Below are 24,618 nucleotides of genomic sequence, written 5' to 3' on the forward strand. Positions count from 1 at the left end.
AGAGCAAATTAAGACCTGAAATACATATCATATCACTACTGATGTCAGAAAAACATTACAGTAAGAAGGGCGATGCCCAAAAAAGTTTTATCATGAAATGTAAATGCAATAGATAAAGCATGATACCAGGGGACGGGAGAGACTCATATTTATGAGCCTTTTTTCCTTTCCTTTCCTTTTTCCTCTTTCCTTTCCCTTTCCCTTCCTCCCCTCCCCTCCCCTCCCCTCCCCTTCCCTCCCCTCCCCTTCCCTCCCCTCCCCTCTCCTCTCCTCTCCTTTCCTGTCTTTTCCTTTCCTTTCCTTTCCTTTGAGCCTTCTTTTCCTTCTCTTGTTTCATCCACTGACCAAAAATGCCAGGTAATTGGTCTGGTTCACAGATGGTAGTTTCAGAATTGAGAGTAATTCTGTACAGAAAGCAGGTGCTCTGAGTCCAGCAGAAGGTAAAATCCTCACAGAACAGGGTAATAACAAGTCAGTCCACTGAGCTGAATTATATGCTGTGTTCTTACCTGTGATAGAACTAGATACAAATAAAATTCCTGCTATTTGGGCAAATACTGATCCTAGGCTGTTGCCAATTGCCTTGCGATTGGTCTAACAAATGGGTCATAAATAACTGGAGAGTAAAAGAGCCCCACATGGGAGGGTGCTGCTCTTTGGAAATCTCTAATGAAAAAACATTTTTTGTTGTTAAGATTTTATTTATTTGCAAGAAAACAGGTGAAAGTGAGACAGAGAGAGCACATGAGTGGGGTGGGGAAGGGCAGAGGGAGAAGTAGACTTTCCGCTGATCAGGGAGACCGATGTGGGACTTGATCCCAGGACCCTGGGATCATGACCTGAGCCGAAGGCAGAAGCTTAACTGACTGAACTGCCCAGGTTCTAATTTAAATTTAAATTCTGAGGGCAAATCAAAGCAGGCCATAACGATGCTTACCAAAGAAACCCAATGCCAGGGTTTGAAGGTAACTGCAATCAATAAATTGATGGCCTAGTAAGTTCTCTTGAAATGGCAATGAAGGTCCATGAAAGGAATGGGACGTGGAGGAACTCAAGTCAGGTAGCAATGCACAAAACAATGACAAAGACCACTGGACTCACTGAAGCTCAAAAAAAAAAAAAAATTGCATTAGTTGCCAATGGTACAATCCCATTTTTCTGTACTTATCCAATCTGTCCCCCCTACTACTGGAAATGGACTAACCAGAAAATTCTACTTCAGGGGGAAAGGTGTGGGTTAAAATTAGTGATGAAAGAAGGAAGAAAGGCCAGATTGTTGCTGAGGGGAAGGGAGCCAATAAATGAGTGCCACGGAAGGGAAAATCTAACATAATTTTGGAGCCTAAAGAGATGCTTAAAGCAAGAAAGTAATATTTTCTCTTAGCTTTGATTTAGAAGCCTGTTGGGGCAAAGGACTCTGACAAGAGTCTCCTTTTCTGAAGAGCCTTTTTGGCTCTTTTTGAGCTGAACAATAACTATCCTAACAAATACACTTCCCAGGGTGACATACGTCCTCAAAATGGATGAGGAAGTAAAAGGGAGCTCTGTCAACAAAGCAAATGCTTTTTCATTCTCATTTCACAGGACGCATCTATTATAGAGGAGCTGTGCTGGGAAGCAACCTGTGTTGTAAAATGTTTAGTGGGCTGAATTTGATTTATCTTGCCTTTCCCCTGACACGGGGCTTGATTCCAGAACCCCAGATTCATGACCGGAGCCGGGAGCAGATGCTTAATCACTGAGCCACCCAGGTGCCCTGGCGTATTTGTTTTTAATGAGGAAAGACATACTGCTGAAAAAGACCTACGGAGGGGCGCCTGGGTGGGTCAGTTGGTTAAGCAACCAAGTCCTGATTTCAGCTCAGGTCCTATTATCAGGGATATGAGATCACGCCCCAGTATTGGACAAATTTTAAATAGGACTAGAGTGCCTCCTACAGTAGATCATAGGGACGCCTGGCTGGCTCAGTCAGTAGAGCATGAGGGGCCTGGTCTCAGGGTTGTGAGTTCAAGTCCCACATTGGGTGTAGATATTACTGTGGGTTAATTCCTGAAATGAACTTGAGCTGTTTTGCTAAATTCCTGCATGGCACTGACTCTGGTAGAGACACAGCATGAAATACACTCATTAAAAGTATTGTGATGGCAATAAATACATGAAAAGATGCTCAACATCGCTAACCGTTAGGAAAATGCAAATCAAAACTACAGTCAGATACTCTTTCATACACTAGAATGGCTATTATCAAAAAGCAGAAAACAAGTGTTGGCATGGATACGAAAAATTGGAACCGTGTCCATTGCCAGTGGGAATCTAAAATGGTACAGGTACTAGGAAATCTAGTATGGTGGTTCCTCACAATACTGAACATAGAATGACCATTCCATCTACTAAATCTACGTCTGGGTATATATGCAAAAGAAATGAAAATAGGGGCTTGAAAAGCAGAATGTGCATAGCAGAATTATTCACAATTCCTAAAGACAGAAAAAGCCCAAATGTCCATCAACACAGTAACAGATAAAGAAAATGCTGCAGATACATAAAATGGCATATTATTCAGTCTTAAAAAGAAGGGAAATTCAGGGGTGCCTGTGTGGCTCAGTTGTTAAGCACCTGCCTTCAGCTCGGGTCATGATCTCAGGGTCTTGGGATAGAGCCCCGCATCGGGCTCCCTGCTCTGCAGGGAGGCTGCTTCTCCCTCTCACTTTCCCTGCCTGTGTTCCCTCTCTTGCTATGTCTCTCTCTGTCAAATATACAAATAAAATTAAAAAAAAAAAAAAAGAAGGGAATTTCTGATATTTACCACAGCATGGTTAAATCCTGGAAATATTTTGCTTGATGAAACAAATCAGAAATAAATGAACAAATATTGTATTGGTGTGTAAGTAGTCAAATTATAGACTCAGAAAATAATACAGTTGTCACCAGAGGCTAGAGGAAAGGAGAAATGGAAAGTTATTGTCTAATGGGTAGAGAGTTTCAACATGGAATAATAAAAAAGTTCTGGAGATATATTGTAGGGGTGATGGCATGACAAGGATGTCACTGAACTGTACACTTAAAAATGGCTAAAGTGCAGGGACGCCTGAGTGGCTCAGTTGGTTAAGCGGCTGCCTTCAACTCAGGTCATGATCCCAGCGGCATGGGATAGAGTCCCACATTGGACTCCTTGCTCAGCAGGGAGCCTGCTTCTCCCTCTGCCTCTGCCTGCCACTCTGTCTGCCTGTGCTTGCTCGCTCTCTCTCCTTCTCTCTGACAAATAAATAAATAAAATCTTAAAAAAAAAATGGCTAAAGTGCAAATGTTATGTTATATATATTTCACCGCAATTAATGAAAAGTGTTACAAGGAATTTGGGGGCAGTTTGTACCAGTTTCTGAATACTGGAAACAGTGAGATTAATGGTTTGTACTTGGTCTCTCTTTGAGCTCTCTGAAGGGCTTTGCTATTGTACAGCAGGAATAGGCCAATATGACCAAAACCACAAAAATCCCTAGTTGAGATTCCATTTTGGGTTCCCTGGTTCCAAGGTGTTCCGTGTGTACATTTGTGGTTTCTTATCAATGAGAGGAAAATGCATTCTGCCCAGCCCTTTCTGAAGACCAGCACGACAACAAGAGCCTGCCCCTGGCTTCTCTGGACCCTTCTGTGAGACAGCCACTGACTATGACAGGTATTCTTACTTTAATGCTGTTGCTGTACTATACCTCTTTCCTATAATAAATTGTATTTTAGCTTTGCAAGCACTGTCATTTTGGGTCCCAGGTCTTCCTTAGCAATCAAACTGTGTTTAACTGCCACTATTACTGTAGTTACTATAAGGAAAGGAAATACAATGACTTAATTTATGTTGTTCTAAGGAGAAACAACTAAGATCATGGGTGAAAGATACAAGAAGGCAGATTTATCTTGCCTTGTGAGGTACTGAGAAGTCTCTAGACATGTTCATTAAACATTAAAGAAGAAGGTAGATGCTCATCTACTATAAGATTACTGCACCTCAAGGTACCCACTGAAACATACGAACTTAGATTTTTTAATTTGGAAAAACTTTTTCAATAGGAACCATACCTGTGATGTTAGCTTCCCAGCAATCTGCATTCTCTCAATTTCTGCAGGAGATTTGATCAGCCGGAGGCGCTGTACCAGCTGCTGGACAGCTCGAACCTTATTCTTGCTCCTGGCTTTGACTTCAGTCAGATGCTGCATGTAGTCAGAGTGAAGCTGTGCATGAGGGGGCCTCATCCAGTCATACCAGACCATATTTGTCTCATCTTAAAATGAGCAGTAAAAAAAAAAAAAATTTAAAATAAAACTAACAGCAACAAGAAATACCAACTGTCATGAACAAGAGTGAAAATTACAAAACCCGTGATATATGACTTTCAAGTGTTTAGCAAAAACTCTCAGGACTGAAGCAACTGAAGGGTGATTATGTATCATTGGAAAGGCTAATTCCCTGCAAATGGCAAAATATTCTGACAGCAAATACACAGCTTCTCTGCCCCCAAACTTCGGAGTTCCTTATAAAGATGGTAGATGGGGCTAAAGCTTTTTCTCTAGCTTTGATTTCATTATTTATTGAAATTTAAAGAACTCCACAACTGAGCTAGAGGCACTAGTAAATAATTGAACGTAAGAGGACAGAAAAAAAATACACAGATCCTGACCTCCTCGTTAAAAGTATTCTTTCTTTCCAATCTCAGTGTTAGTGAAAGGAGGTTCTCATCTCATTTAGGAGCAATTCTACACAGCAATGCAAACACTCTAGTGGATAATGTGTGCTAACCCACACTTAACTCGAAAGCCTGGCCTTTCCCATCTGTCATATATTCCCATTTAACAACCACATTCTCCTCCTAATTCTAGAGACACAAGAAACTGGTCTATATGAGCCTGAGATATAAGATGTGAGGACTCATGTTGAGAATCACTTACACCAGGTCTCCATTCATCCTTTTCTTTTTTCCTGATGTGGCCTAACAGCACCATTCCCAAACTGAAGTCTGAAGGGCTGTATGTTTTATATAAAGTATTTGGGACAGAAGAGGGGGAAAATCCTAAAAATTTTGGTTGGTTATGATACAACCTCCTGAATATTTTCATTTCATTTTAATTTTTTTTTTAAAGATTTTATTTATTTATCAGAGAGAGAGAGGGGGAGAGAGCGAGCACAGGCAGACAGAATGGCAGGCAGAGGCAGAGGGAGAAGAAGGCTCCCTGCTGAGCAAGGAGTCCGATGTGGGACTCGATCCCAGGACGCTGGGATCATGACCTGAGCCGAAGGCAGCTGCTTAACCAACTGAGCCACCCAGGCGTCCCAATATATTCATTTTAAAATAAAAATGGTTTTAAGTATATATTACAGGTCAAATGCTAATTTTATAATAGAAGTTTAACTATACTTTTAAAACAGTAAAACCACCTCTACTACCTGTTCTTAGTATATGAAATCAGAGCCCAACGTTTTTTGGCTTTAATACTTTTAAATAAATATGATTTCATGACTCTTTTCCTTCGCCTACTACTTTTATCTAGTAAACTACTAACATTAAAAATGGTGAATGAGTGGGGCGCCTGGGTGGCTCAGTGGGTTAAGCCGCTGCCTTCGGCTCAGGTCATGATCCCAGAGTCCTGGGATCGAGTCCCGCATCGGGCTCTCTGCTCAGCAGGGAGCCTGCTTCCCTCTCTCTCTCTCTCTCTCTGCCTGCCTCTCTGTCTACTTGTAATCTCTGTCTGTCAAATAAACAAATAAAATCTTTAAAAAAAAAATGGTGAATGAGAAATACTTTTGAGAAATACACTTGGTATAAGGTTTTATTTAGCATACTGGGTTGATGAAATTCACAGTCGAAGAAGACAGCTAGCAACTAATTAAAAAAATAAAGCTAAAAAGAAAATGATTCTGTGTCCTACATTTATGAAGACTTTGAAGATATAAAAAGTTCTATGAATTTAGCTGAGTAATTATCTCTGTAAAATAGAGAATACTTGCATAAAGCAATGAAAACAATTCAAACATATTAGAACTTGCATATTCAAATGAGTACATTCTTTCAAAGGAGTCTTTGCAGGAAACAAGTCCAATAAATTCCACGACCATTTGAAACAGTTTTGGAAATCTCTTTTAGAAACAGACTTCAGATATGGTTTATAACATAAACCATACAAGAAAATCAGACTATAATTTTACAACCATACGTATTTTGCCTAAAATTAGTACCTTCCAACTTGATCAGCTATCTATTTACCAAATTTGGCTCTAAGTGACTTGGGACACTTCAAAAAATAAAATACGGAAGCATTTTAGAGCTGTAGATTTACAAGAATCACTAAAGACAGTTTATCATATAGTATAGGTTCTGAAAATTTCCTGAAAAGGGATCCTAAAAACACGAGTGATTATAATTTTACCAGAATAAATGTAGAGAAAATGACTATTTTGAGGAGTGTGGACTCAATTGTGTACTATAAGAATTACCTGAGATTCCTATTTAAAGTCAAATTCTCATGTAGCAGTTTTGGAGTGGGGGCCTAAGACTTTACATTTCCAATGGTCTATTATGTATTTGTAATTACAATATGTGTCACCAGGTAATTCTGATCATTCTTTGAGAATACTGCTTCCTTTTGAAGAGTTGGCAGAATAATCATTGGTGGTCAGAGGTCAATGAACTGGTGGTCAGTAATCTTGAAGAGTGACCCATGCTCATTCTCCACTTTAAGTGTTATGGGAAAGATGTAAGATCCTTTCATGGTGCTCAAGGAAATGCTACTATGATAATCATTTTAGAAAATTAAGAACTTCATCTATATAGGCAAGAAAGGTCTTAATCCCAAATCTGGCCTGTGATTTGACTTCTGCTCCCACGTGTTACCTTTCAATTTTGGTACTAGATGTTGAAATTCTTCCAGGGTATAGGCTTCATCCACTCCCGTTAAAGCTATTGCTCCATCGGTGCCAGATCGTGGGCCATCCCAAAGTTCTCGACTAGGGTCTCTCCGAGGTACAAAAAGCATGGCCTTATGTGCTGGTAATTGCTTGCCAGGGAGGCTTTGAAGAACGAGAATGCTATCGGGCTCTTGGAATCCACACAGGTACAGGAAATTGTTGTCTTGGTGGAAAGTATAGGGGATATCATTGCTCATGTAGTATGTAGGGTTGGACAGCAGAACCACTGTCTGGTCTGTCCCACTCTGCCCTTGTGTTTCCTTGTGGATCAGTGTCATTAGTTTGTGCCTGCGAAGTGCATATTCCACTTGAGATAGTCCTGGTGTCACCTCTCCTAGAAATAAGAAATAACAGTGATGCTCTGCATTTATATAGTGACAAAGTACTTTTAAGGTAGCTTAATATAAGACGAAGACATCAAAGTTCATTTCTTCAATTTATGTCAAATCTCCTGATAGTACATGGGGAATTAAGGAGATGACCCAGGTTTCAACTTTTCTATGCCACTGCAAAAAGGCTGGAAGAAACGACAGTTAAATGTGGTCCTGCTGGAAAACTGGGATCATGACCCCTTAAGAGCTCTTTCATTCTTTTATTACAATCAAATATTTATTGAACATTATTATGTGGCAGGCATTGTTACGCATTTAATTAAGGTTGACCCGAAGTATCAATATAAAACGTGAGAAGGATGATATTACCTGTGTATGACTTTCCTGAAAGAATGTAAGCTCTATAAGGATATAGATTTTTGTCTATTTAATGTTATATTCCCAGAGCCTAGAATAAGAACTGGAATATACTGGGCATTTGATAAATATTTGTTAAATGATGTATAGTTTTTAACATAATAGAGTTTAAGGTCCAAGAGCTTTCCCCAATTTCAAGAGATAAAATAAATTTCTCCTTCTGAATTTCCAATGCATAATACTACCCTTCTAATAGGACTTTTCACTCTCTACTTTGTATTAACAATAAAGCTGGGTAACAGAACCTCCTTGATGTTCCTTCCCTGAGGGAAAATCTTTGTATTTTCCAAGTGGGGCCATCTTTATATTTTTGAAACACTTGATAGTATTATCTACCTCTTGGGGCTGTCATGAGAAGCAAACTTGATAAAGCATGTAGTTCTTTTTTTTTTTTTTTTAATTTATTTATTTGACAGAGAGAGATCACAAGTAGGCAGAGAGGCAGGCAGAGAGAGAGAGAGGAGGAAGCAGGTTCCCTGCTGAGCAGAGAGCCCGATGCGGGACTCGATCCCAGGACTCTGGGATCATGACCTGAGCCGAAGGCAGTGGCTTTACCCACTGAGCCACCCAGGCGCCCCATAAAGCATGTAGTTCTTAAGGAATAAAGATTCCCTAGAGAATGTTTAGAAGCTATGAATTCAGGGGCACCTGGGTGGCTCAGTTGGTTACACTTCTGATATTGATTTTGGCTTAGGTCATGATCTCAGGGTCATGAGATGGAGCCTCGGGTAGGACTCCATGCTCAGCAGGTAGTCTGCTTCTTTCCCTCTCCCTCAGCCCTGCCCCTTGCTTGAGCAGGTGTGCTCTCTCTCAAATAAATCATCTTAAAAAAAAATAAATAAAAGCTACAGATTCATTTTTCACTAAACTGCACATAGGCACACACAAATTTCTGACATAAAATTTCAAGAGTCTCTGATTCACTTAAGCCTACTCCCAAAACTCACATTGGGACCTGTGTTATGAAATGTTAACATATTAGTTCTCAATATTAGTACCCAGCAGACTGCCTGGTTGCTAGCCCATTGATAACTGGGTGGTTTTTCCCTTTGGCAATGGAAATTATGCGTGCTTTCACTCTAGGTTGCAAAGCAAAAGAACTACTAAAAAAAACACTCATGAAAGCTATATCCCTCAGCCTACACTTAGCAATATTAATAGTAAAATGCCACCTAATGCTTACTGAATGTTTCTTATGTGTCTGGTACAATTCTAATTACTTGTAGGTATCAACTCATTTAATCTTTACATTGACTTCATGATGTGGATTACTATTATTTCCCGTAGTAGCTGGTTTCCATATCCAAGTATGGAAAGACAGCCATGTAGATACTGCTACATGAAAAAGTTACAGTACAAGAGGGGTAATATGACCCCAATTATTAAACAAACAAACAAAAACAAAATAAAAAGAGAGGGAACGCCTGGGTGGCCCATTGGGTTAAAGCCTCTGCCTTCGGCTCGGGTCATGATCTCAGGGTCCTGGGATCAAGCCCTGCAGTGGGCTCTCTGCTTGGCAGGGGATCTGCTCCGCACCTTCCCCCCCACTCTGCCTGCCTCTCTGCCTACTTGTGATCTCTGTCAAATTAATAAATAATATTTTTAAAAAAATAGATAAAAAATAAAGAGAGAGAAAAAAAGAATTAGGAAAAAAGCCCCCAATTTCTGGGGTGCCTGGATAGCTCAGTTGGTTAAGTGTCTGTCTTTGGGTTATGATCCTGGAGTCCCAGGATCAAGTCCTGCATCAGGTTCCTTGCTCAGCGAGGAGGTGGCTTCTCCCTCTCCATTTGCCCCTCCCCGGCTCATGCGTGTATGCGCTCTCTCTCTCTCAAATAAATAAAGTCTTTAAAAAAAAAAATGGAAAAAAAAATCCCAAATTTTATAGCGGCAATCTACAGGGACTGAGTTAAGACAAAGATTTTCTTTTTAACATGCTTTATTTATTTATTTAGAGAGAACATGCACCAGTGGGGGTGCAGAGGGCATAGGGAGAGTGAGGCAGAGAATCTTAAGCAGGCTCCAGGCCCAGTGCAGAGCCCAACACAGATATCTATCTTACAATCCTGAGATCATGACCTGAGCTGAAATCAAGAGTCGGATGCATAACCAACTGAGCCACCAGGTGCCCCTTTTTAACATGCTTTTTAATATTATTTGAATATAGTTTCAATGAGTATATACTCTCATAGTTAAAATCCCAAATAAAGAGAAAAAGAGGATAAAAGAACATGGGCAGTCCATTCCATACACATAACCTACAATGGTTCTCTGTTGTCTACTAGATCAAACTCCAACTCTTAAGTAGATTTTAATGCTCTCAACCAGGTGATTCCAATTTATCTGGTCAACTTTTTAAAGAAAGTTTGAGATATTATTTACACAGCATACAATCTACCCATTTAAATGTACAATTTAATAGTTCTGGTATTTTCACAGAATTGTACAACATTATAAAAATCAATTTTAAAGTATTTCATCACTCCCAAAATAAATCCCTGCCCATGAGTAGTCAGTCACTCCCCCTTTCCTCCCAATCTGCCCGAGCCCTTGGAAACCACTAATCTATTTTGTCTCTATGGATTTGTCTACTGTAGACATTTCATAGAATGAAATCACATAATATATTGTCTTTGGTGATTTGGCCAACTTTTTTCTTATCATTTCTCTAATTATTCTGAAATTAATTCCTTCTTATGTCTTCCATAGGTCTAATCTGTTCTTTCCCTATTACTTTGTTTACAATGTGTCCCTTTTCCAAAATCTCTTCTCCCTCTGTAGCAATTCCACTCCCAAGATTTGAGGCTCAGTGCCTGTTTGTTTTTAGACACCTCTCATTCAAAAGACTTTCCTGATGAGCCCAGATCATGTTGATTTGTCCCTCTGCATTATTTTTTTAAGTTAATTGTTTTATTTTGTTATATATATATATATCCTATAGTTGTATATAAATGTAATCATAGCACACTGAACTCTCTCAATAAATATTTTCCCCCCTTTCCTTTGCTATTTGACTTGTCACCTCCCTTCCCTCCTCCTACCCACATGAACACCCCATCCACACTTGTAATCTAGCATGTATCCTTTCCTATTTTTCTCAATACTCCTATACTGCATTTAGGGGTTTTTGGTCACTCGTGTTTTATAGACATGGGATACTACATTCTTCTGTATCTTGCTTTTCTACCACAGTGACACCTGACAGAAATCCTTCCCACCAAATCATCTTGCATAGTTTCAATTCATTCTGTTTGATGTCTCTATCTATTTCTTAGGGTGATGTATCATAACTTATTGGTCCATTTCTATACTGGTGGGCATGTATACTATTTTCAGCTTTTCACTGTAATAATAAACATCTTTGTACTTATTTCCTGGTACTTTGATGCCTACGTACAGGTGCTTTTAGTTCTATGGGATAGTCCCAGGACATACATTTCTGGGTCAAAGACTTCTAAATTGTTCTTAGTACTCATGTTCAGTACATGTAACTCAGTTGTTTATGATTGCCTTGGAACAGTCTAGTTGTTTTACCTCTGTATAATTTGTCTCTCCAGCAAACTCTACAGTTTGCTTTCTGTTAATAAAATATTTTTATTTATCTACAAGGAAAAAAATATATACACTTTTATTGATGAAGTTGGTAACAAATAAAAGATAAGTAAGCCAACACAGTCAGTTCTGGAAGAGCTCACACTGCATTTCTCATCCCCCCACCCCCAAATTGAGCTGGCTAAGAGTCCTCTAGGGCTTGTGGGCATAATACTGAACTTTGTACCAGAGCCCAGGAAAAGCTTAACTATTTATCTCTCTGCTAATTATTCATGTTAAGTCTCTCACTGTTACCCAACACTAGACATTTCCCAATGTACCCAAGCAGTAAATACTTTCATAAAAGCAGAGGCTGGTTATAATTTGCAGCTCATCCAACCTTTCCTTTTTGTCTTCTCCTTTCTCTCTATAGTACATGTAATAAAACTAAATTAGAAATCAATTCTTTTTTTTTTTAATTTTGAGAAATAAGGAAATTCACAATTTTAGTGACTTTAATCTGTGTTCTCTTCTGTTCTCGTTAATAAAAAAGCATATACAGAGATATACTAGAAAGTAACTTCTGAAAAAAGATACAATTATTTGAAAATCAAAACAGGATTGGAAAAGTGTCTTTTACTCCCTTCAAGATACTCCTCTCCTAGGTGCCCTGGTGGCTCAGTCATTAAGCATCTGACCCCTGGGTCGAGCCCCTCGTAGTGCTCCCAGCTCTGCAGGAGCGTCTTCCTCTCCTTTCCCTCTCCCACTCCTCCTGCTCAGTTCCCTCTCTGGCTGTCTCTCTGTCAAATAAATAAAATCGTAAAAAAAAAAAAAAAATTCCTCTTCTTCCTGAATCCGATTTCATACAACTGACTACATGAGAAACATTTAAAACACTGGCTACATTTTCTAAGCTTATGAATCATCAACACTATGGAGTGATCATTAACTAAATGCTTTCAAACTTCTAAAATCTCAAAGTAACAAAGAACTCTTTGGTCATGACAAAAAATTTTCTTTGGTCAAGAAAAAAGACTTCTTATCACTTGAAGGAGGAAATAAAAAAAGGTGTGATAAAGTAATAAACCTTAACCCTACAGGTAAACCTGGCAGTTGTTATGGCCTTTGATCATAAAACTAACCATTGTAATGGTCAGTCTGGCCTGAATTTCTTCGGATAAAACAGTATGTGAATAAGAATGTCTATTTGTGGAGCGCCTGGGTGGCTCGGTGGGTTGAGGCCTCTGCCTTCGGCTCGGGTCGTGATCTCAGGGTCCTGGGATCGAGCCCCGCGTCGGGCTCTCTGCTCAGCGGGAGCCTGCTTCCTCCTCTCTCTCTCTCTGCCTGCTTCTCTGCCTGCTTGTGACTCTCTGTCAAGTAAATAAACAAAATCTTTAAAAAAAAAAAAAAGTCTATTTGTAACTTTGTGACATTGTAATGCAGTAAAGAACAAAGTATTTTATCATGTGGAGTCGATTAAGGATAGAGGGGCTATTCTAACAAGCTTCTTTACCAATCAAATGCCTCCATATCACAATCCAGATTCTGCAAATAGCAAAGTCTCACAATCAACTGAGATTCTACAGCTAAGAGGAAAAGCTCTTCCAGGATATTCGGGATTGGACCTCTTAAGAGAGTAAGAAAAATTTTCTTCATATTTAATCAGCCAAGCAGAAAACCCAAAGAGGAAAGTTTTACAAAGACTAAAAATAGATGGAAAGATGCAAGTCTTTGCTACAACCTAGGTATGTATTTTAATTATTTCCTAAAAAAATACCTAGATTAGGATTTTAACATGGTCTGATCTTCAACCAGAGTTCTTAAAATGAATTCTTTAATATTAGGTAGTTTTTATTGTTTACAAGAAAGCAGTTTATAAACTGATCTATTACTATCTAGCTGGAGAACAGGGGTTAAAAAAAAGGTTAATGATAAAGTAAAACCCAGACCCTCTCTGAAAAAAAGAAACGACCAAAGAAACAATAAAAAAAAGTACTCTGAAAATATTTTATTTGCATATATTGAGCGAAACAAGCTTGGCAGAAAGAGTACATATTGTATGACTGCAAGAAGAACCTAAACAATCCATGTAGAAAGAAACGGGAGCAATGGGTAAGGACAGAGTGGGGACTGACTGGAGCAAGAAGACTTTTTGGGGTGATGAAAACGTTCTATATATCTTGACAGGTGTGTGAGGTATACTGGCATCTACCTTTGTCAAAACTCACTGAATTCCTCTTTGTGATATGTAAATTGGAGATCTATGCAATTCATGATATGTAAATTTCACATTTAAAAAAGTATACTACTCTTGGGGCACCTGGGTGACTCAGTGGCTTAAAACCTCTGCCTTCAGATCAGGTCATAATCCCGGGGTCCTGGGATGAGGCTCTCTGCTCCGTGGGGAGCCTGCTTCCTCCTCCCTCTCTCTGGCTGCCTCTGCCTACTTGTGATCTATCTCTGTCAAATAAATAAATAAAATCTTAAAAAAAAAAATCTTGACAAAAAAAGACTTTTTAGAAGTTCCAGATAGTATTCTCCAGCACAACTGTTTCGTATTTTGAGGTTAAGTGTGGACTCAGTCAGACTTTTGCGAGTTGGAATCCTGGCTCAACAAATTACTGAATGACTTGGGGAGAGCTACCAAACTGCTTTATGTTTTCAGTTTTCTCCTTTGTAAAATGGCTATAATAATAGCAATTACTTCTCAAAGTTGTAAGAGGATTAAAGAAGTTAAAATACTTAGAACGGGAAGCAATATATAAATATTACATACAATTATTATCACCATAAAGAATTATGCTTAAAGACGTTGTCCTTCTGGTATATCTATATAGATACCTATATAGATATATAGAAGCCCTGAAAGTCTTTGGCTTTCTCTCACAATAAGAATGAGGCTCAAGCAATTCAGAAGCTTATTATTCAGTTCTTTGTAAGATTCCGGATTCTTGTCTACAGCAGAGTATTGCTGATCTTACTTCAGAGAATTTCTCAATATGAATGGGAGATATACACAAAGGTTAAAGAGAAATAGAACTTATTTACTTTTAATATATCAGTATTTAAAACACGGGAAAATCATTATATCTCAAATTATTTTTTTTTCCCAGCATTAAAAAACAGAGAAATACTCCATAATTCTGCACTAGATGGCAGTTTATGGAATTTCTATAAGCTAATTATCATATAATGGTAACTGAAATGAGTAATCAACAAACCCCATACATACAGGTTAAATACAGGTTTATTCGCCTGCCAATTTATACATGAAACCACTTCAGTCTTTATTCTGAATTAAAATCTACTTGAGAAAATGAAGAAGAAAATATGAACAATACAAATATGGGATTATTTTTAAAATTCCATAGGTACACAGGAAGTGAGTAAAGAAAATGTATTACTTGGGACACCTGGGTGGCTCACCATTAAGCATCTGCCTTTGGCTCGGATCATGAACCCAGGATCCTAGGACTGAGCCCCAGATCAGCCTCCCTGCTCAGCAGGAAGCCTGCTTCTCCCTCTCCCGGTTCCTCTGCTTGTGTTCCCTCTCTTGCTAAGTCTGTCAAATAAATTAATAAAATCTTAAAAAAAAAAAAAAAAAGCCCTTCCCTTGAGATTCTGATCCAGTAAGTCTATAGGATCATGATATGTATGTATGTTCTGAAAAAGCTCAACCAGTGGTCCAGGCAGATTCAGACTACCTGGAATTTGTCATTTCTTGGACATAAAATTTAATCTTTTAAATAGTGTAAAAATCTAGGGCGCCTTGGGTGGCTCAGTGGGTTAAGCTGCTGCCTTCGGCTCAGGTCATGATCTCAGAGTGCTGGGATCGAGTCCCACATCAGGCTCTCTGCTCAGCAGGGAGCCTGCTTCCTCCTTTCTCTCTCTGCCTGCCTCTCTGCCTACTTGTGATCTCTCTCTGTCAAATAAATAAATAAAATCTTTAAAAAAAAATAGTGTAAAAATCTTACAGCGCCAAAAGAAATCTTGATCCTTTAGATATCGAAGTCAAGCATTTTAACGAAACTTCAAAAAATATACCCTTTGCTCAAGGTATAACTACAACCAAACTATGACTGAAAGATGGAGAACTAATTGGTTCTGACACTTCTAAAGGAAGAAGATTCAGGAATTATTATCTAGCACCCAGTCTAGAACCAACCTTTCCATCATTTTAAATATTATACTTGACAGTAACATCAGCTGTTCCATCTGATGATAAAAGACAAAGAGGTAAGTGGTAAAAGCATTCCCTCAAATTGTGGGCCACACAGCTGCATCCTCAATACTTCCCGATGAATCTGTTCACTATTGTAGTTGAAAACCAAGTGGTTCTGGGTATGTTGGACAAGTCATTCTGACAAGCCCAACTCTCTGAACAGCACTTTTTCTTTTCTTTTTTTTTATAAAGATTTTATTTATGTAACAGGGCACCTGGGTGGCTCAGTGGGTTAAGCCACTGCCTTCTGCTCAGGTCATGATCCCAGGGTCCTGGGATCGAGCCCTGTGTCGGGCTCTCTGCTCCGCAGGGAGCCTGCTTCCTCCTCTCTCTCTGCCTGCCTCTCTACCTACTTGTGATCTCTCTCTGTCAAATAAATAAAATAAAAAAGAAAAAGTTAAAAAAAAGATTTTATTTATGTAAATAAATAAAATAAAAAAAATGATTTTATTTATATGACAGACAGAGATCACAAATAGGCAGAGAGGCAGGCGGCGGGGAGGCAGGCTCCCTGTGGAGCAGTGACGAGGGGCTCGATCCCAGGACCTGAGCAGAAGGCAGAGGCTTTAACCCACTGAGCCACCCAGGCGCCCCTGAACAGCCCTTTCTTAAAGAGCTATGAACTATATCACATATTGCAAGATTAATTGTGCCCAAGAATGTAACAATGTTAGAAATACAGTTTCTTGGAAATAATGCTTTATTAGGCAGTAATTCTTCCTATTCTCTGATAAACTGCAGTGTTTATGTGAGTTGAACACCTTGCTGTTCTCCTGATGACAGCGTTACTCCTGTGGCAATGTCTGGGAACTATGTAACTATCTATCTGCACAGATACTATAAAAAGTAGACTCACAGTTTATAACATCATATAGCTCCTGCATAGAATCACTTTTTCCCTGTTTGGGTGGTAAGTGGCAGGCATATTAGTGATCAGGAGGATGAAATGACATTTTCTGTCTCTACAAACTTAGTCCTCAGCACTGGGATGGCAATGTAAAAAAGAAGAAATTGGGGGTGCCTGGCTGGCTCAGGCAGTAGAGCATGTGACTCTTGATCTTGGGGTTACGAGTTCAAGCCCCATGTTGGGCCTAGAGATTACTCAAAAATAACTAAGTAAATTCACACATACATAATTTAAAGAAGTAAGTTTTAGAAATCACTAGGAGACCTTGAGAAAGTCAGTCTGATTTTTTATTTCCATCTCAAGCAGTAGTAGCACACCAAAACAGAATTCCTTTATCTGAGCCATTTTGCTGAATATTTTCTAGGTTACTTTTGCTTCAGGAAACTTGGGTGGATATGGCCAGGAAAAATCCAAAGGAAACAGCTCCCCAAAATTCAGAAAGAGCTGATCCAGTAATTTCGTTTCTAAGAATTTATTTTTAAGAAATAATTGATCAGTATACAAAGTACACACATGTGTATACACACACACAGACACACATACTTCTATATAAAAAAATAAGTCCAGAAAGATACATACACCAAAACCTTAACAGTGGTTTTCTATGAATGGTGGAATTTTAAGTGATTTTTTAAAAAAATATTTTTACCTGTATTCTCTAACATTTCTACTAATATATATGGGCCTTGTATAATAATTACAGAAAGGGGGCGCCTGGGTGGCTCAGTGGGTTAAAGCCTCTGCCTTCGGCTCAGGTCATGATCTCAGGGTCCTGGGATCGAGTCCAGCCTCGGGCTCTCAGCTCAGCAGGGAGCCTGCTTCCTCCTCTCTCTCTCTGCCTGACTCTGCCTACTTGTGATCTCTGTCAAATAAATAAATAAAATCTTTAAAAAAAAAATAATAATTACAGAAAGGACTGAGATATGTTCCAGAAGTTTTAAGTACTTATAAGCACTGGGAAAACAGGCCAAACATGAAACTTTCTGAAGCAAACCAAGTAAGAGATGATATAATTTTATACTCAAAACTAACAGACTGACTACCTCTGTGAAAGAAATTTTAAAAATATATATTATATGCCTTTTATTTTTTCTCAATAATTTACTCTTTCTCCACACCACAATCATTTTAACACTTCCATGTCTATCTACATAGAGAAAGACAAGCGATTAATACTTTGGACACTTACATAGTTTTTGCCTCCAAAAACTGTATACCTGGTTTAACACTGATGATTCTGTCTTAAAATTCCATCTACTTCTATTCCTTTTTAGTCCAATGTCTAAAACCCTATGTCCAGAAGAGTCAAAATTATGACAGACATCTCTTTTCCTCCCATAGCTGATATGAACATAATACATTTATGAATATATATGTGTGTATATTTATTTACAATCATTTTTATACAGTTATCATGCACATAACATACACAGCAAACAATTTAAATACTGGGGCCATTATCTTGACCATATGATTACTAGTTTCAAGGCCTAGAAAATGCAGCTCACCATGTAAAAATATCTCACCACGAGAAATCAGTAATTTTCAAAGCTGGTAAAACTCAATGTCAATTCTACTTTTTAAAAAAAATGAGACTACAGGTAGGTTGATAGGTTAGAGAAATACTTAATACTAACTGGAATGCGAGTAAGCTTACCTTACAGCTTTGAAAAACTCTGATTTCTTGTGTATTTCAGTGGTGAGCTGCATTTCCTGAGTCTCAGCCGATTTCCCAGCAGAAATTCCAGTCTGAGGAAGAATCAGCAAAAGGAAGCCCTCACTGAGAGACACACTGGTATCATTCACTGAGTACAGACAGCGAAAGAGGAACATTTCTAAAGGCAATATAGATTATTAGTCTATATACTTTCATAGCAAATACAGATTTAACTTTGCATGGCAGAAGCAACAATTAATTTCCCTTGAAAATCTGACTGCTTTTTCTACAAAGCATTTGGTTTTTCCCTACCTACCTCTTTGGAATGGTTTCATTACCCACAGTTCACCTTTTAATTAGCAATAATCACACCTTGGATAAACCTCATTGGCTACGATACTGTCACTGCACAAAGCTACACAGTTCACCTTTTAACTACCTTTTTATCACTGTTATCACTTCTCAAAGCTGTGAAAATCAAATGTGGAAATGTAATATAATCTACTTAGCAAGATTTTTGTTAAATGAAATGACCACTTAGTACTCTCAAAAAAACCATGTTTTCTTTCTTTCTTTCTTTTTTTTAAAAGTAGGCTCCATGCCCAACATGGGGCTTGAACTCATAATGCTGAGATCAAAAGTCTATTGCTCCACAGACTGAGCCAGCTGGGTGCCCCAGAAAAATGTTTTCTAAAATGTCTTTAACATAGCAGCTCACAGGGAATTAATCACTTGATCTAGCACCTATCTTAGAAAGTAATGTAACTTTTCTTTTAAAATATCCCAAAATACATACTTTTCACTGGTAATTTTGAATTTTAAGGCTTATTGTATTTATTACTCTAGATAGTGCCATCAACATAGTACAAGCAGCCGCATGTGCCTTTTTAAGTCTAAAATTAACTAAAATAAAGGTAAAATAAAGCATTAAGTTCTTCAGTTACATTAGCAATACTGTAAGTATGCAATAACCACTTGTGGCTGGTACATACTGTACTGGGCAGCACAGATCTGGAACATTTACATCACTGCAAAAAATTCTATTGGATAGCACAGTTCTAAGGGGAGCATCTAAAAAGAGAGTCAGTTAGTAACAATTTAAAGGGCTTACCTGGTCTGAGGAGGTGTGGGTGTGTAAAGGGGCTGGGCTGGCCTAAGTATCGGTTTGGAATTCTCCTCTCTGGGATGGGCTGGAGGGAGTACCTTCGCTGAGAACACAACATGCATCCTGAAGGAAAAATAAAATGAAATGGAACAATAATCTAGAAAGTCCTCACTATATGTATACATTTATCTCTCTCCAGCAGCTGGATCTTCTTCAAACATTTACATGGCCCATCCTCTGTACCAGTCAGGGACTGTGCTGGGCCCTAGGAATATAGAAATGAGGTAATTTTTACCCTTAGCAACTTCAGTCTACTGCAGTATAACAGAGGTACATATACACAGAGTATGACTATGGCATGAACATAGGGCTATGGGAACAAAAGGCAACAAACAAAAGCAAGGAAGGGGTAGGGGTATTTCACAGAGATAGTTATGAAGCTGTGTCCTAAATTTCAGAAAAAGAGAATTAACATTTTTACTTAGAATATGTTAAGTATGAGAAAATATACACATGTTCTCTCATTTAACCTCGGAAATGTTAGAGCTAGATTAAATCATGTATGAAAAATGTTTAATCCTGGTATACGACAAACACTATTATTAGCATATATTCAACAAGATTTAAGCATGTGATAGAACACATGGTAGAAAAAAATGTTAAGAATGAGGACTGTGGTCTTTAAAGAATATACAGTCTAGTGGAGGTGAGACAAAACCACACTGAAACACTATATGGCAAACACCATGGTATAGTCATTCACAAACTTTTCTGAGAGCAGAGAGACTAATACAATGTTGTGGGGTCGGTACAAAGACAAAGATAGGCACACAGTGCTCTGGGGAATACAGAGAAGCACACAAAAGGTGTTGGTGTGGGACGGCAGAAGCAGGGGATGCCTACTCTGAGTAAGAATTAGTCAAGTGAAGGGCACCTGGGTGGCTCCATTGGTAGAGCATGCGACTTGATCTACAGGTTGTAAGAGCCCCATATTGGGTGTAGAGATTACTTAAAGATAAAATCTTCTTGAAAAATAATTTTTTATTTTTTAATTAACATATAATGTATTATTAGTCCCAGGGGTACAGGTCTATGAATCAGCAGGTTTACACACTTCATTGCACATACCTTTCCCAATGTCCATAAACCCCACCACCCTCTCCCTACCCTCCCTCCCGCTGGCGACCCTCAGTTTGTTTTGTGAGATTAAGAGTCTCTTATGGTTTGTCTAAAGATAAAAGCTTAAAAAAAAAATCAGTCAGTTGAAAGAGAAATGGGTCTGGAATGTGTTATAAATGAGATTACAAGAGAGAAGTCCATAAAAGGCCCTTGTGTGTATGTGTGTGTGTATGTGTGTGTGTGTGTATGTCCAGGGGGGAAAAGAGCATTTCAGGTCCGTGGGTTGCTGGAGAAAGATGAAAAGATTATAAAGGTAAGGGTCAGACCATTAAAGCCTTTGTATGTATACCAAATTACAGAATTAAGATTTTAACTGCCATCATCATTGCTTTTTTACAAACAAGGAATTGGACTCAAAGTAGTAATCTGTGCCATGTTACACATCACTGGGGAAGCTGAAATTCAAACCTAGGTTTTTTTTGTTTAGGTATTATTTGAGAGAGAAAGAGAGAGCATGTGGGCCAGTGCACCAGCAGGGGGAGCGGCAGAGGGCGAAGCAGACTCCCCACCCAGCAGGGACCCTTATGCGGGGCTTGATGCCAGGACCTGGAGATCATGACCTGGGCCGAAAGCAGACGCTCAACTGACTGAGCCACCCAGGCACCCCCAAACCTAAGTTTATTAAACTCCAAAATCTTTGCTCTTATCCCTCCACCCTGTTGCTTAGTAGGTCTTCTCTGTTGATCTCAACAACACAAACTACTATATAATCTCCTCATGAACATACAATTGCTACAACAGGAGGAGGTGATGTCTCGATCAAGTTCAAGGTTTTTGTAGGGACTATGTGGTATGAATGAGGAACACACATTTAGTGAGTTAGGAGTCTTAAATGTTAAATTTACAGAGGATTATTGAAAAAAATTATAGCTTGTTGGATGATTAAAAAGACAAAATGGTAAAGGTTTCTAGGCAGTGTGAAAATACAGTTAAGAATAGTGAAAAATGGGAAAAAGGAAAAACAAGTATTTCCTGGCATCTAGCTTTAGAAAATGTACAGAATACCCACTGGGGAATATGCCCAGTCTATATACATTGAAGGCTTAACAAAGATGAGGCAAGTGATTTACAGAAATACATAGGGCAGAGGAACTTGCTAGAGGACAACATAGGGATGCATCAACCAAGTCCTGATGTGGGAAACACTACAGGACAAACAATTCTGTTTCTTCCACATAAATTTTATGGCAGGTAAGAGATGGAAATAGGAACTTATAGATTAAAAAAACCTTAAAAATTATTATCAGTCAATTATAATATGTAAACCTTATATGGATTCTGATTCAAGCAACAAATTGTAAAACAAGTATCCACTCATACTGTTTACTACATCTATGAAAAAATTGGAAATCTGGATAATAATCGCATATCTGATGGTATTATGGAAGTAATGCTTACTTCTTTAAGGTGTGATGATAGTGTTGTGGTTATTTTTTTAAATTATTTATTTATTTATTTGGGGGTGGGGAAGAGGGAGTGCATGCACAAGCACGGGGAACGGCAGAGATGGGGAGAAACAGGCTCCTCGCTGAGCAGAGAGCCCCATGTGGGGCTCAATCCCAGAACCCTGGGATCATGACCTGAGCCAAAGGCAGATGCTTAACCGAATGAGCCACCCAGGAGCCCCTATGGTTATGTTAAATATGGTAAATATGGAAATATTTACTGATGAAGTGATACAATCTGGGATTTGTCTCAAAATAACATGGGAGTGGGATGGATTGGGGAGAAGATGAAAGAAGAGTGGTCAGGAGTTGGTAACTGCTGAAGCTGGGTGACGGGTACATGGGAGTCCATTATATACTACTCTATCTACCGGCATGTTTGAAATTTTCATAGTAAGAAGTAAAAAAAGGAAAAGATTAGTTAAATATAGAGACAAATGAAGAAAATAATTATGCACTCTGAAAGGCAATCTAAGACAAAGAGTTAAAGGTAGCATGGTACAGTAAAGTGCTAATTCTATCATTTAGGTGATCTTGACGTTACGTAATTCCTCTGCATTATTTCTTTACCTGTGAAATGCGGTTATAGCAGACAGTGGATTTCAACCTTTTAAAACCAAGATTCACAATAAGAAATATATTTTACATGGAACCTAGTATAGACAGACATATAAATATGATATATATAAAAATTTCACTAGGGATGCCTGGGTGGCTCAGTTGGCTAAGTGTCTGATTCTTGATTTCAGCTCAGGTCATGAACTTGGAGTCATGGGGTGGAGCCTGGCGTTGGTCTCCACGCTCAGTGTGGAGTCTGCTTATTCCCCTCTCTCTGCTTCTCCCCCCACTCACTCCAATAAGTACATAAAATCTTTAAGAAAAACTTCACTAAATACTATTCCTTCTATATTTGCCTACCCTACTCCATTAAAAAGTTTCTCAGTACACTACAATGATTTTATTACTGCAATTTCTGGGATGGTTTTGCCCCTGAAAGATATGTTCCCATCTTAATTTACTTGGAAATGGTGTCTTTGCAGATGTAATTAGGATCTTGAAATGAGATCATCCTTTATCACCTGGGTATGTCCTCAATTCAGTGACAAGCGCTCTTGTAAGAGAGATGCAGAGAGAGATCAGACAGATGAGAAAGCAGAAGAGGAGGAAGTAATGGGACCATGGAGGCAGACATGCCCAAGAACACCTACAGTCACCAGGAGCTGAGGAGGAAAAGAACAGATCCTTTCCTAGAGCCTTTGGAAGGCATACAGCCCTGCTGACACTTGATTTCAGACCTCTGGCCTCCAGAGCTGTGAGAGAATTCTGTTATTTTCAGCCACCAAGTTTGTGGTTATTTGTTATGGCGGCCTCAGGAAACTAATACCGTGACCTACTAAGATTACAACTTGCCATTGGAAACCACTGCACTAAAATGCTCTATCTCCACACTGAGGGAAGCTCTAGTTCAGGAGGAGTAGGGATGTGAGGGTGCTCAGTAATTTTTTTTTAATATTTTATTTATTTATTTAAGAGAAACATCACATTTCCTACAGTGTTACTTGCAAACACCTATAGAAATGACCTTCCTGGGGCGCCTGGGTGGCTCAGTGGGTTAAAGCCTCTGCCTTAGGCTCAGGTCATGATCTCAGGGTCCTGGGATCAAGCCCCCCATTGGGCTCTCTGCTCAGTGGGGAGCCTGCCTCCCTCTCACTTTCTGCCTGCCTCTGGGCCGACTTGTGATCTCTGCCGATCAAATAAATAAACTCTTAGAAGAAAAACCCACACCACCTTCCTCAACACATAATAGCTTTTGGCCCACTTTAATTTTTAGTGATTTGCTCCTTGATCTTTGTGTTTCTTGAAAGGAGAGAAGGCAGGAGGAGGAGATGATAATGGGTTGGGTTGTCAATATACAAGACTGTGCTGGTGAATTGACTGTGAAGGAGTATTATGAAGAAAAGGAATACAATGAGGAATTTAGTATAACGACCAAGCTTTCTTCAACTGTAAGCAAACCTTTTTGAAAGATTTATTAGAGAGAGAGCGCACGCATGAGTGCGTACACATGCACACACGCACAAGCATGGGGAGGGGCAAAGGGAGAGGGAGAAACAGACTTCCCTGTTGAGCAGGAAGCCCAACAACGTTGGTCTTGAGCTCAGGACCCTGGGATCAGGACCTGAGCGGAAGGCAGACACTTAACCGACTGACTGAGCCACCCAGGTGCCCCAGCCAACTTTTGTCCTAATCAAAGCTCACAGAATATAGGATGCAGCTCCACTTTTCCTTATTACAAGAGACGGTAGAGGCCCAGTGTATTTAATACCTCCAAATCCTAGCATCACTGATAATAATGATCATGATGACAGCCAACATTCACTGTTTATTATATTGCAAAAGGTATTCTAAGGATGCTACATGTAGTAGCTATCCTTTATAGCTGTGTGAAATAAGTACAATTCTAAATTTTTAACTAAGTTCTGAACGGGTAACATGTTCATATGGATCAAAGCTCAAAAGATATAGAAATGATTTACAGGGAAAAGCTTTCCTCCCACATTTGTCCCCAAGTTACCCTGCACTCTTTCCTTGAGACAGCAATTATTATCACTTTTTTGTTGAAATCCCATCTGTGTATTAGTATCCCCTTCTTTATACAAATAGTAGCATGTGTGTCTGACGTAGATGCTATTACAATACTGATCATTTAAAGATAAGGGAAAAAAGATACACATGAAGGTTAAGAAACTTGCCCAAGATGAAGAATCACTGAGAAAGAACTAGAATTTGAACAATCTATTTGTAGAGCCCACTGGACTACATAGTCTATAGTACTGTTTTGGCAACAAAACGATTGAATGTAAAAAGTTA

The 24,618-nt window shown here is 39.0% G+C and overlaps 2 protein-coding genes across 3 annotated transcripts in view; both read right to left on the reverse strand.

The window, feature by feature from the left end:
- L3MBTL2 (L3MBTL histone methyl-lysine binding protein 2) overlaps nt 1-24,618 on the reverse strand; it is a 529,035-nt gene that overhangs the window by 344,091 nt on the left and 160,326 nt on the right. The window lies entirely within an intron of this gene.
- XPNPEP3 (X-prolyl aminopeptidase 3) overlaps nt 1-24,618 on the reverse strand; it is a 73,870-nt gene that overhangs the window by 37,865 nt on the left and 11,387 nt on the right. Inside the window, exons 2-5 of one of the 2 annotated variants that reach the window (XM_082740012.1) lie at nt 19,130-19,246; nt 18,019-18,166; nt 6,882-7,289; nt 4,075-4,277 (exon numbers count right to left, since the gene is read on the reverse strand). In XM_082740012.1, the coding sequence (XP_082596138.1) occupies nt 4,075-4,277; nt 6,882-7,233 (555 nt within the window). In that variant the 5' untranslated portion in view covers nt 7,234-7,289; nt 18,019-18,166; nt 19,130-19,246. The remainder of the gene's footprint in view (nt 1-4,074; nt 4,278-6,881; nt 7,290-18,018; nt 18,167-19,129; nt 19,247-24,618) is intronic. The other variant, XM_082740011.1, reaches the window with a different exon arrangement.

Source organism: Mustela nivalis (genome assembly GCF_964662115.1).
Source record: "Mustela nivalis genome assembly, chromosome: 7".
Lineage (NCBI taxonomy): Eukaryota > Metazoa > Chordata > Mammalia > Carnivora > Mustelidae > Mustela > Mustela nivalis.